The sequence below is a fragment of the Heliangelus exortis genome, chromosome 18 (assembly GCF_036169615.1).
Source record: "Heliangelus exortis chromosome 18, bHelExo1.hap1, whole genome shotgun sequence".
In the NCBI taxonomy this organism is placed as follows: Eukaryota; Metazoa; Chordata; class Aves; order Apodiformes; family Trochilidae; genus Heliangelus; species Heliangelus exortis.
In genome coordinates this window covers 14233844-14247151 of record NC_092439.1, presented here as the reverse complement: position 1 = coordinate 14247151, position 13308 = coordinate 14233844, and the positions used below count along the sequence as shown (strand labels likewise).

Genomic DNA, 13308 nt, shown 5'->3' with positions numbered 1-13308 from the left:
TGCCCTGACCATGCCACACAAAGCACTTCATTCCCTGGGCTTGGAGCTGACCTGGGGGGTGGAGGGAGGAACAGGCTGCAGAAGAACAGATAAAAAAAGCTGACTTAAACTCCTGAAATCATTGCATCTTAGCTCTGTCTTGGCTTCTTAAAGAACCAGGCAAAGGGGGTGAGAAGGCTTAGAACCCAAAGGGCTTTATCCACCACTGATATCTCCATTGCCTTCATTGGCCACCAGATTGCATCTGGAAGCACATCAGAGAGACTTATGGCAATCAAACTCTTCAGAGGGAGCACATCACTCCCCTGTCAGGGGTTTTTGGTGCTGCTAGGGCAGGACTCAAGGCAACAGCTCTCCTCTTTCAGCTCTGCAATTATACAAAAATTCACCTCCTGCCATGCCCACACCTCTCCTGGGACAGGCAGCTCACATTCTTGGGTCTCCTCCCTGCATCTGCCCCAAATGCCAGCCCAGGGCCATCCTGGATGGAACCTCTCCCCAGGGAAGTCAGAGACATCATCCCGGGCTCAGGGAAATGGGTCCCATCTCCCAGGGTTGGCAGGAGTCACAGCAGTGAGGGGCTGAGACTCCAAAGCCTCCTCAGGAGGGGAGAAAAAGGGGCAAACACAAAACTTTCTGACTCCAGATCTAATGAATTTGATTCGTGCTTCTCAATCACGGTGCTTGAAACAGGAGCAAGGGACAGGACCAACAAGTAATTCTCATACTTCTCCCTTTCTCACATTGCCTTCCCTGTGAGATTTCCCCTGATGAGCCTTCCCAGGGATTAACTTAGGAGCAGCTAGCAGGATCTTTGCAAAGAAACCTTGGGAGGAGGCTGGGGGAACTGGGCTGTCTGGTTGCACAGACCTCACCTCTGCCTTCCAGGGAAGAGCTCTGCCTCAGACCTGTTCAAACCTGGGCTCAGGAATCAGCCCTGCTCCACCTCTTTTTCCATCAGTCCGTGAGCCCAGGAGCCTGAAGCTCAATTCTCCAAGGCCATTTCCAGAACTGCAATCAGGAAAATGGAGAGTGGAAGCTGGAAGGGACTCGGAACCTAAACCTGTGTCTGTGGTTGGCATCAGGAGTGAAGCAGGGGAATATTCTGCAGACCCCTGGTAGGGATCAGGGGAATGTGCCACCTTTCAAGCCTGTTTGGAACCAGGACATCCAGCTCCAAGCCAGGCCAGGGCTGGGCTGGCATCTCCTGCCTCTCAGAGAAAGCACTTTTGGTGCTCTCACAGCAGTGTGAAGATGTGCTGAAGCCAGCAGAGTTTGGGCAAGCAGCCATACCTGGGGACTGGAGTCACTGGACAGTGATGTACAGGCAGTGGTAACAAAAAAAAAGGCTTTGGTGACACAGCAGTGTGTGTGCCAGGTGAGCATCTGCATAGGTGTGGAGGGAGCTGGAGCTGGGACCTCTCCTTGGGGCTTCCAGCAGCCAGGGAGAGCACAAGCCTTGTGCAAACCCTTCCCTCTCCCATGGGATATGGGCTCTGGCACGGGGCACCCCTGGACAGGACTTCTGCCCGAGGAGGATCTGGCATACCTGGGAGGTGATCAGATTGGATCAGAATCTTTCCCATCCCATGAACACTCCCATGGCTTTTGGTGGCTTTAGGTTTGCTCACCCAATCTGCTCCCTCCCCATCCCATCATCACTGTTACTGCACACAGAACCAGCCCAGGGGCTGCTGAAATCAGCTCCCTCCATCCTCAGTTCCCTCCATCCTCAGCTCCCTCCATCCTCAGCTCCCTCCACCCTCAGCTCCCTCCATCCTCAGCTCCCTCCATCCTCAGCTCCCTCCATCCTCAGCTCCCTCCATCCTCAGCTGCCTCCTGAGCCAACCCCAGCAGACCCCCAGCCAAGCTGCACCCCAGACCCATGCTCTCCAAACCAGCTGACACCACGGTGGCAGAACCAGCCCCAGGACCCAGGCTGACTGAGAAAGACACAGACTGACACCACAGACAGCCAGGACACAGACACCCATCTGACCGTGTCACTGCCTTGTCCTCCAGCAGGGAGCTGCCTACCACTGACCCTTTCTTCAGCAGGGGCTTTTTGCTCTGAGGTGCCTGGATGTTGAAAAGAGAAGGGATGGAGAACACAATTAGGACCCAGAAACCTGACCAGCCCAGGTTTAACCAACCCCTCACCACTTCTGCAGACCACTTGGGAGAGGGAAGGCTGGAGCCTTCTACCCTGTACCCCCTGTATCATGTACCCCTGTACCATATACCCTGTACCCCTGTACCCCCTGTATCATGTACCCCTGTACCCCTGTACCATGTACCCCTACACCATATACACCCTGTACCCCTGTACCCTGTACCATATACCCCCTGTACCCTGTACCATGTACCCCTGCACCATATATACCCTGTACCTCTGCACCATATACACTCTGTACCCCTGTACCATATACCCTGTACCCCTGTACCATGTACCCTGTACCCCTGTACCATGTACCCTGTACCATATACCCCCTGTACCCCTGTACCATATACCCCCTGTACCATGCACCCTGCATCCCTGTACCAAGTACCCCTGTACAATATACCCCCTGTACCATATATCCCCTGTACCCCCTGTGCCATATACCCCCTGTATCAAGCACCCCTGTACCATATACCCCCTGTACCCCCTTTACCATGTACCCTGTACCCCTGTGCCATATAATACCCCGTGTACCATGTACCCCCTGTACCCCTGTCCCATGCAATCAGGGTGCCCCCCAGCAGGCTGGACCAGAGGTGAGCACAGGGCTTGCTTTGCTCAGTTCAGCTCAACTCAAGCACAAAGGCACCTCTGCATCTCTGATGCTGCTTTTCCCCTTTTTCCTTTTGCAACAAAACCCATCAAAAATGGTGGTGCCCCAAACTGAATTCTTCCTCTGGTCAGTTTTACTTCTAGGGCTTCTTCTTCACCAGGTCTCCCATCTGAAGCTCTCTTCCCTCAACTGCCTTTTTATTAGGCTGCTGTTTAGTGGGACAGAGCAATGGTCCCTTCCCCAGAAGGACAGAAAGGATTCTGCTCAGCACAGGACTGTCCCTCTCCCTGCTTTCCTCCTCCTTACTCCAGACCAAACACTTCCATACCCACAGCTCCCCAGAAAAAGCAGAACTCCTCTCCCAGCCCTCATCCTCCCCATCCAGCAGCTTTCTCAATCCCAACAGAGGAGCCACAGCCTGCCCAGGATCCCACAGCAGGGAGAGGACTGACCTGGCAGCTCCCCAATTCCCAGCTCCCCATCACCCCCAGGCAGGATGGGACCTTCTCTGGCTGCACACACCAAGCACCAGGAGACAGACAGACAGACAGACAGACAGACAGACAGACAGACAGACAGACAGGTGCCCACTGCCCAGCACTGGGACAAAGGGAAATACACTCACTCCTAAAGCCTGGAGATTTCTGACCTGTCCTCACAAGCTACTTCTGAGCAGAAAAGGGGGCAGAGAAGAGGCTGAGCCACCCCAGACCTGCATCTGGTACCTGCAGGCAGCTCTGGACTGTCCCTTCATGTCCCAGGACTACAGAGAATATTTCTTCAATAACCCCTGGCTTATTTTAACAAGCAAAAACCTGAAGTAGCTGCTTTGTTGGCCAGAACTTCCAGAATTCCTTTACTACACTGCCATCCAATAAAAGGAGACACTGAACTCGAGAGGTCCTCACCCAAACAGGAGGTTTGTGGGAGGGAAAAAACAACCCCAAACCATTTATTTCACATAAAACTGGTGTTCAAGAGAATCTTCAGCCTCAGAAACAACCCAACACTGAGAGGTGCACAACTGTGGAGCACAAATCTTCCAAAGCAAAGGACTCTTGGGTCACCACTGCTATCAGGCTGTGGTTCAGCCAAACCAGGGTTTGCCAGGGGGGAAGTTCTCAGGGTTTGGGCAGATTCACTCAAGGACACTCTCCAGACACCCAGAAACAAGAAAATTGTGTTCCAGCTGCCTCAAGCTTCCCATGGAGCAAAGGGACCCCCAGGCAACCTGCTGAGTGTGTTCCTGGGTAAGAAAGGAGAAACAAGAGGGCACACTTTGCCATTGGCTCTGCCATGCTTTATTGGGCTGGGGAGGTTGTGTTTGGGGTGGCAAAGGGACAGAGGTGACAGCCCAGCTGTACAACACACATGGCAAGGGTTCCACAACAGCAACAGCACATGTACAAGCAGTTTGGGGGGGAAAGATCCTGGTTTATCCAGGGGATAGGAAAAATTCTGGTTTATCAGTGAGATACCAATGCATATTCTATGTGGTCAAAGTCCCAAAACGTTCTTCATGATAAGCAGACAGAAAATTTGCTCTGCTGACAAAGAGTATGAAAGCATAACCCCATAGCTAGTGGGAAACTGAACCTGAAACCTCTGGGTCTGAAAAGCACCCAGAAATAACCACACATTGTTATCTGTGACATAGCCACTGGGGCAAAATAGTGTCCCATGGGGCTGTGTGCCCAGGGTCTGCCCATCTGGCAAGGGCAGAAACTCTTATGAAGAGCTCCTAAGTCACTCAGCTGGACACCAAGGACTGGAAAGAGGCAGCAGCTGGGTTGCTGCCAACCCCAAAGAGCCCATCTCCTCCTCCCAACCTCTTCAGAACCTTTGTTATGAAAGAACCTTCATAGCAAAGTTCACCACACCTTGATTTCACAGAAACAACACCACTCTTCCCAGCACAGAGATTATTAAGGCCTTGGGCTTCTTTTGAGCCTGCAAAGCCCTGATACACTCTGCCTGAGAGTGTTTCATCCATGGGATCCTCACCAGAGAGCAAGACTCCCCCTTTTTGCTGCTCCAGGCTCAGGTATTGCTGTTTTCTTTGCCCCTTGCAGTGGGAGAGCCTGGAGAGCAGCTCCTCTGCAGGTGTGTGACAACAGCAGCATCTCTGCAATCACCCCTGGGGACAGAGGGATCCCTCTGCTTTCCTGCAGACTGGAATCAGAGTGGCCAAGAGGACATCTTGCCTGGGAAAGGGAAATCCTGACTCCTGTGCAGGCTTCACCTGGCAGGAGGAGCTCAGCACAGGGAGAGGGGAGGAAACAGCTCCTGCCTCTCTGCATCAGGTGCCCCTGCAAAGGGCACATTTCAGAGCACCCTGAGCAGGTCCCAAGCAGGGGAAAAGGAGGGAATGGAGGAGAAGCAGACAAACTTTGCAAAACCAGAGGCAAATACCTGGACTGTGGTCCCAAGGGGCCACCCACCCCACCCACAGCAAGCCAGCACTGGATGAAGGATGGATGGATGGATGGAAAGTCACAGTGCATGGAAAGAGGAGAACAAAGCATTCCCTTTTCCTGCTTGTCCTGGATTCTGGGACAGACTGGCTGTGGTCATTGTTTCTCAAATAGAGCTGAGGAAGCTCTGGTGCACACACACACACACACACACACACACACACACACACACACACTATTAGCAGCTTGAAAAATGAAAAAAACCCACCAAACCAAACCCAAACTCTTCCTTCAGATTTCAGAAACAGACACACAAAGGCATAAGCACACACAGCTCACCTCCATTCCAAGCAATTCCTGAGCTGTTTTACACACCTGGTGCTCCACTTGGAGAAGAGCTCCAGGCTCTCCCCCAGCAGGGTCTCTCTTCCCCTACCTGGGCACCATCCCTGTGATTCCTTCCACGTTCCCTTCCACACCAGGCTGCCCCTGCCCATCCTCACTGCATGACAGCTGCTCCCACAGCTTCAAGTGGGGCAGGGGGGCAGAGCAGGCAAAGACACATGGTGGAAGGGCTGGGTCCAAGAAGAGCCCAGAGCAGCCTTGCCAGTGGCATTTGGGAACACAAAGACTTTTTCATTTTTAAAAATGTAAGAATTAAAAATCGGCGACGTGTTTTTACTTATCTTGGAGACTGGGAAAGGCCAGAGATGGATGGATGGATGGAGTTGACTGTTCCAGGTGTCAGAGGTCCCCTGCTTTCTCCTAGCCCCATGACACAAGGGTCACCTGCTGCACCACCACCCCAGCAGAGCTGGCAGGAAGGGAAAGCTGCCCCAGAGGAACACCTGAAAACATCTACTACAAACCCAAGGGATCAGAGAAACTGATCAGAGAAACTTCCAAATGCCTCCATGGCTCTCCAACCCCAGTCACCTGGGCATCCAGCTTCTTCCTCCCCACCCAGCTCCAGGGATGCATCCAGCTCCACTGCCCTCCTCGTGCCTGTCACAAAGCACAGCACCCAGTGACAGTCACAAGCTCGTGTGCCTTGGGTGAAACCTGGGCTGTTTGCACAGCAACCATCAGAGCTCATCTCTGGCAGAGGCAGAGAGGTGCTGTGCAGTCTGGATGAAGCACCACAGCAGGCCTGGTGACCTCCCATCATTGTCCCCCGTGGATGTGACAGGGCCCCGAGTGGTGACAGCAACAGCAGCAGATGGAAGGAGAGTGGCTGGGAATTAGGATTTTCTTTCTTAAACTAACCAGCTTCTTGGCTTCAAAAGCATCTCGCTCATCCCGGAGCTTCTTGTTCATCTCTCTGTTCCAAAGGGAGACACAAGGAAGGGCTCATCAGGAGTGGGCTAAAGACCAGGATTTGAAAGCCAGGGCAGAAAGGGAGCTTGGGATACAGATAAAGATGTCATTTTGTCAGCTGTGCTTGGATTTCAGTGTGTGCCTGGGTGCCCTTAGGCAGCAGGAAAGCCTCAGTTGTGCAGTGGAGGGACTGCTGGGTGCAGTAACACAGCCTGAGCCCTGCCAGAGCTGCCCAGCTGGCACAGCCCTGTGCCAAACCAAGTGTCTGAGGAGTGGAGGAATCACTGCCCACAGCTTTCTGCTGAAACCTCAGCCTCCCCCATGCTCAGCATCCCCCCAGCCTTCTCCTTACCTGAGCAGCTCCAGCTGCCGCAGGAGGCTTTGTTTCTCCTTCTGCATGTTCTTGGAGACTCTAAACACATCCCTGGGTAAAAAGGATTTTAAAGAGGGAAAGAAGTTAACAGGAGGCCAAACACAAAGATCCCCTTCTCCCAGACACCCGAGGTGTTCTCAAAGGTGAGGCCCTGCCCTGTGCTGGGAAGATCCAGAGGGAGCAGCAGTGCCATGGGAGCTGGGATGGCTGCTTTATCCTGAAGCCCATTCTCTCCTTTCCCACTCCAGTTTCCTTGGCTCCTAGAGATGGGAAGGATGCTCACTGCCATCTGGGTCTGAAACACCCCTGTGTTTCAGCCAGGGATGATTAGACTAAGCCCAGAAACAGGGCAAGAAGAGATGAGAAGAGGATCTGTAGGAACTCGATAGAGGTGACAGTGAACTGGAAAAGTCCACGGAGAAGAAGCCTCCTTTAGGCTGAGGAACACCTGTATTTGTTACAGTGCTTTTATAAACAAATATCAGTGAATATTTCATATTCATCAATGAATATTCTTTCCCACTAAAGGCAGGTGGAAGGTAGCAGCATCACTCCCTGTTTCAGTCTGTAGCATCACTGGGATGTTACTGCTTTTCCCCAAGAAGAGAGAGGCAACCAACCCTCTGATAAAACCAAGGCTTCAAAGGGCCCCCTGCCCCAGCACCCCCTTCCCTGCCCATTCTCACCTCTCCTTCTGCTCTTGTTCAAGCTGGGCCTCTTTCTGGAGCTTTTGTAATTGCCCCTTCAGTGCCTCCAGCTCCCATTTGCTTTTCTCCAGCTCTTCCAGCAGGTTCTCATTCAGGAGCCTGAGCCTCTCGTTCTGCATCCGAGTCTCCAGCTGCTCCGAGTGCTGAGCCTGGAGCTGGTGCTCCAGCTGCCAGGAAAGGAGGAGGAGGAGGAGGAAGGGTTAAACCCATGGGGAAAAGCTTTTGGGTTATTATCCTGCCTAGGAAAACAGGCTTACTAAGCAGATAGAAACCATGAGGTGGAAAGGGGGTAAAACACAACTTGGGTCTACAAGGCCACGGGTGGTATCAAGAAGGGGAATGAGAAGCAATTCCTTTCATCATGCCAGAACCAGGGAGGAAACCAAGAAAAACAGTTGGACACAGCTGAGGAAGTGCTTCAGGCAGCCCAGGGAGTTTGCTGCTGTCAGGGATTGGAAATCAGAGTGGAAATGAGAGTCAAAGGAGAACTGGGAAAATCTGGGTGGAAGCAGAAGTGTCTGTGAGAGCTCTCTGAGCACAGCTGTAGGATCCATCTCCCTGTCTGAAAAGGGACAGGGAGGTGCTAGGGATCTCTCTGCCTACAACCAAGAAGTCAAGTGATTGGGGACCTGGGATTAGGGATGTTAAAATGCCACCAGGGCACAGCTGCACAGCTAAGAAGCCTGAACTGGGAAGCTCAAAGACTGCTGTCAGATGTTCATCCAGTGATGTGGTTCCTCCCAAGTGGCTGCATCTGGAGATGCACAAGCAGAGCATCTGGAGAAGGATCAGACTGACATGCAGGATCTCACCAGCCACCCCAGCTAACCAGAGCCCCCTGCTGAAGCTGGTGCTGAGGAAAAATTGTGGTGACCACTTGCAGCCTCAAAATACAGCAATACAACCCATTCTGGCAACAACAGAGGGGACCTGGAACCAGTTCTGAGCAGTGCAGTAGGTGTCAGTCAGACTCCAGGGCTGGGTGGTGGTGTCAGAGGCAACAGCACAAGCAGAACACAGGACAAGAAATCAGTTTCTAAAAGCTCCCAAACATTCTGAGCACTGAGCCAAGGTTAGCCCTTTAAATAACTCAGGTGGCAACTTCTTGAGAGGTAGGCAAGGACCCAGAGATGATCTCCCAGTGATGGAAACCCCTGAGCACCCTCAGCACATCTGTTCTGCAGGTTCAGATGGACTCTCAAATGGAAAGCAGCCCCCTCTGGGCTTTAAAATGATAAAGTGTTGGGTTTTTTTCTTGCTGCCCTCCTCATCTGTCCATGCTGTGTGCCCACACACACCAGGCAGGAGCAGGACCAGCTCTGGCTGCTGGGCTGGGAGCACTGCCTGGAGAATTCCAGTCCTTGGGACATCAGGGAAAATGTGAGCATGGCCACATATGCAGAGGTGACACTAAGAAAGAGCAGATGCTGCCCACAGCCTTGGGATCCTCCAGTAAACCCAGAACAGGCCCTGAAGAAGCCTCTGTCCCACTGATTGTTGGAAGCTACACCAACAGCACAGTCAGACTGCTGGGATCACACCACCAGAGGGACCTGACTGTACACACAGCTTGGGACAAGCCTCAGAGCACCAGAAATGAGCACAGGAGTAAGAAAAAGTGTCCATGCAGCCCAGTGCCCTGCCTGGACCCATGGAGAGAGGAGATGCTACCCAAGAAGAGGAAGCAAGGGCTTAACACCTGGATACATGTCCTGGTTTGGTTCAGGATAAAGGGGATTTTCTGTCCTGTCCTTTTGCTCTCAGCTCAGTCTCTTGTAAGCAGCTGCACTGCTGAAATTCACAGCAAGTTTCTCAGACAGTGTCTGCTTCTAGGACTGATCCCACTCCATGGTTATAGTTCCAGCCAGAGCCTGGGGTGCAGAGCCAAGGACACTGCTCAGCTCTGAGGAACATTTTACCCTCCAGGAGGAATAAAGAGGTCCCACCTGCAGCCTCCTTTGGGGAGGAAGGGACAAGAGAGATGCCAGAACTGACCAAACAGAGGATTCCATCCCATACACCTCATCCTCAGGAGAAATTGCAGGGATCACCAGGGTCAAGCCAGCTTCCAGCTTCCTGCCCTTCCTGCCTTTCCTGCTTCCCTTTCTTCACCCCTTCCCTGGTTGCTTCAGCATCCTGGGAGGATTCCATCCCTTCCTCTGCCTCTGCTCCTGATCCATCCCAGCCTGAATCTCTGTGTTCCTGCCTCCAGCTCCCAACTGCTGCTGACCCCAGGATTCCAGCCTGGACTGTCCCAGGGCTGCCCTGCAGCCTCAGTGGGGATGGGAGAGTTATTGGGGGAAAAGGGAGGAAGGAACCTGGCATCAATTTTCCTGTAGATTTGCATAGATTTAGTCATTTTTCCTATTTCTCATTCCTGTTTCATTAAAGCTGTGTAGTTCAGTTTCCAACCCATCAGTCTCTCTCCCTTATTCTCTCTCCTTTCTTTACGAGGGAGGAGAGAGAGATTAATAGAGAGAGAGCAGCTGTTATTGGGTTTAATTGCCAGGGCAGTGTTAAACCCTGACAATACATAAATCTGATCCCTTTCCCTCAGACCCCCCCAGTCTCTCTGGTCCCTGGACTGGGGATGTTAGAGGCCACATCCCTGACTGTTTCTCCTTTTAAACAAACATTCATGAGCCTGTTGTCCATTCATTTGTCCAATCTGGTTTTGAAGTGCTGATCCAGCCTGCAAAACCTCCAGCACTGATCCCTCTGTGCAGAAATATTTTCTTGTAAAGCAAACTCACTCTGCTCCCACTGAGCCCCTCACCTCAATCCTGATGTTGCAGGATTTACAGAACAACAATTCTATGTGGACCTTACCCATCACTTTCCTGATTCCACAAGAATCACATGGCTTCTCTCCAAAATCAAGTCCAAGCTATCCCAGTTTCTCCTCCTAACTCAGAGGCACCATTTCATTAACCAGATTACTTCTCTGTACCCCCATATTCTAGAAGGACACAGACCAACTGAGGCACATCAAGGCATTCAGACAAAGGAAAAAAAGACATCCAGAATGGATCATCCCATGCAAACATCCATGCCATGGATGCAGGATAAAGGAAAGGGTCTGTTTTGATCTTTGAGTCACTCATTAATCAGTATATCCTGAAGCAGGAAACACAAATTTACAGTAAGTACAAGCATCACAGAGCTGTTCACTCTGGGTTATTTTGAAGCAGCCTGAAAATAGAAACTAGAGACACTTGGCCCTTGTATGTCCATATACAGCTTTCTCACACACCATAAAAGGCTCCACAGCTCCCTGGGCCAGGCCATGCACCCAGTTTTTAGCCCAGGGAAGAGTCCACCTGGCTGTGCCATGAAACACCAACTTCTCCAGGAAAATGCTGTGGGAGATGGTGCCAAAGGACTGGGCTCAAGTCCAGGGAGAAACATCCACAGCTTTTCCCTCATCCCCTGGGTGGGTGCCCTGGGCACTGAACCAGCCCAGGTTGGTCAAGCAGAAGGAAAATGAGGGTTCAGCTGCTTAAGTGATGAGAACACCCAGAGAAGACTGAGGTGCCCATGGTCTGGCCAAGCAGGTAACCACAACTTTGGGGCTCAGTGTTCCCATTGCCCTGCTGGCTCCAATGAGTGTGCTGCTGGTGTCTGGGTGTGGGAGGCTCTGGTGCTGCAAATTCCCTTAAAAATCTCACGGGAGCACGAGCAGAGCTGCACAAGTGCCTCTGCATCACAGTGGTCACCTCTGGCAAAGGTTGCAGTGTGAGTTCTTACCTTGGAAATGAAGATCCTGCTGGCTGAGCACCCCCTGTGGAATTGCTTAGAGCCCCCCAGGACAGTTTCTCTAAGAGCAGTTGTGAGGTTTGCTCCAAACTGCCCGGTTGGTAATAAATCCTCCTCAAGTGTGGGAGGCTCCAATTCCTGCTCTGTGTTGGGATGTGGGGGATTTGGCCTGGATGCTGTGGCCATCCCAGCTCTGGGAAAAGCATCAGCTCACCCTCAGTCTTTGAGAGGCTTGAGAATCAAAGTAGGAGGCAGCAGAAGGACAGACAGGGAGACTTTCTTGCCCAGTTTTGCTTTGGGTTTTGTTTTGGTTTGGGTTTTGTTTTGGTTTTTTCCCTCATCCCTGGGTGGGTCAGCTGGCCACAGAAGATGAGGTTGGTCAAGCAGGACCTGCCTGTCCTGAACCCCATGCTGCCTGGGCTGTCCTGCCCTTGCCATCAGAGCTCACCCAAGATGAATCTCTCCAAAACCTTTCCAGGCCCCCAGGCCACCTGGGCAATGGATTGGATGCATTTGTAAAAACATCTTAGTCTGGAAGTGCATGAGCAGACAGACAGAAGAAAGGCACATGCTTCTTTAGAAAGGATTTGGGGCTTGATACCTTCTTCTGGTGGTAAAGGATTTTCTCCAGCTCCTGCTCCTTGCTGCGCAGCTCCCTCTGGAGCAGGTTGCTCCTGTCCTGTCTCCCTGCCTCCTGCAGCAGTAAGGATACAGGGGTGAGCACCCAGCACCCCTGGGAGCTGTTCCTTGGGCAGATCAGCCACCACCTGGAGTCTGACTTCAGCCAAGAGAGAGGAGGTACCTGGCAGATGAGCCTCTCCCTTTCTGCTTTGAGCTGCTGCTCCATCTCCTCGTACAGACACCTGACCTCTCGGTCGTGGTCGTTCTCCTTCCTACAGAGGGCACAAAAGTCACAAGGGAGAAAAAGAATCCAGAAAGAAAACAAAACAGAAGGTGAAACAGGTTCCCACCAACAGCTGGGTGGCACTGAGAGGGATTTTACTGATTTTTATTGCGGGAGCACTGAGGCAAAACAAACCCCTGGGAATCGGATCAGGATGGGAGCAAGAAAAAATCTCCACATGCTGTAACTCGAGTCTCTCCTTGCATCCTTGCATCCTCACCTCTTCAGTGCCTGCTCCATGGACTCCTTCTCATGATTCATCTCCCTGATGTATGAGGAAACACGCAACAGAAACTCCTCAAAATTGGGTAGGAGCTCCGGACGCTCCTTCCGCAGCCGAGCCCAGAGCTCCCTGATCTCTCGTGGACTGCAGAGGAGAAAAGAAAAAAAGTTTCTGGGTCGTTTTATGGCCTCTTATTAAACATGTCCTGGGGACAGACAAACTGCCCTTCTCCTGGGATCATGGCACAGGGCACTGGAGGAGCATTCAGGTGCAGTGAGATCGACTGCAAGGGTAAAATAAAGGTTAAAATAAAGGAAATTATCTGAAAGAGGAATAGAAAAGTAACCCAGGAAGGAAGCCTGGAATAGCTGCTTGTCAGGGATTCATCAGTAACACAATAAATCAAGACTCAGGTGAACATTCAGCAGATTTCTGGTGGTCAAGCAGCAAAGTGTTGGAGCCCAGGGATTTCAGCAGACAGCACAGAGGTGGTGTCCTCATCACTCCTGAGATGCTGCTGTCCTTGCAATGGGGTTTTTTCAGGTTTTTCAGCTTTGAGGCACAAATAAAAGAAGTAAATTTGCCCCAGTGTCACATCAAAATAATGGCAGAAGCCCTAGAAACCCAAAGTCTTCATTTTGTGAACCTACAATAAGTTCATTTTTTTGGCATTTAATTTATCCCAACATGAACACAGCACCTATAAATTTACTCTTTCCCAAAGAGTTGTGTAAGCCTGCAGACACCACTTCATGCTTCTTGCTGGGGAAGAGTTTTGTTTTTTTTTTTTTAATCTGAGTTTTTTTTTTTTTTTTTAATCCATTAAATGGATTTAAGCAA

The 13308-nt window shown here is 51.5% G+C and overlaps 1 protein-coding gene across 5 annotated transcripts in view; it reads right to left on the bottom strand.

The window, feature by feature from the left end:
- Positions 1 to 13308, bottom strand: part of CRACR2B (calcium release activated channel regulator 2B) — a 49912-nt gene that overhangs the window by 11376 nt on the left and 25228 nt on the right. For all 5 annotated transcript variants that reach the window (XR_011729356.1, XM_071761584.1, XM_071761581.1 and 2 more), the window contains exons 5-11: positions 12466 to 12612; positions 12144 to 12234; positions 11943 to 12035; positions 7565 to 7752; positions 6858 to 6929; positions 6455 to 6509; positions 2000 to 2079 (exon numbers count right to left, since the gene is read on the bottom strand). Coding sequence is in view for 4 of the 5 variants with exons in the window: in XM_071761584.1 (XP_071617685.1) it covers positions 2000 to 2079; positions 6455 to 6509; positions 6858 to 6929; positions 7565 to 7752; positions 11943 to 12035; positions 12144 to 12234; positions 12466 to 12612 (726 nt within the window). In the remaining variant the exon portion in view is untranslated. The remainder of the gene's footprint in view (positions 1 to 1999; positions 2080 to 6454; positions 6510 to 6857; positions 6930 to 7564; positions 7753 to 11942; positions 12036 to 12143; positions 12235 to 12465; positions 12613 to 13308) is intronic.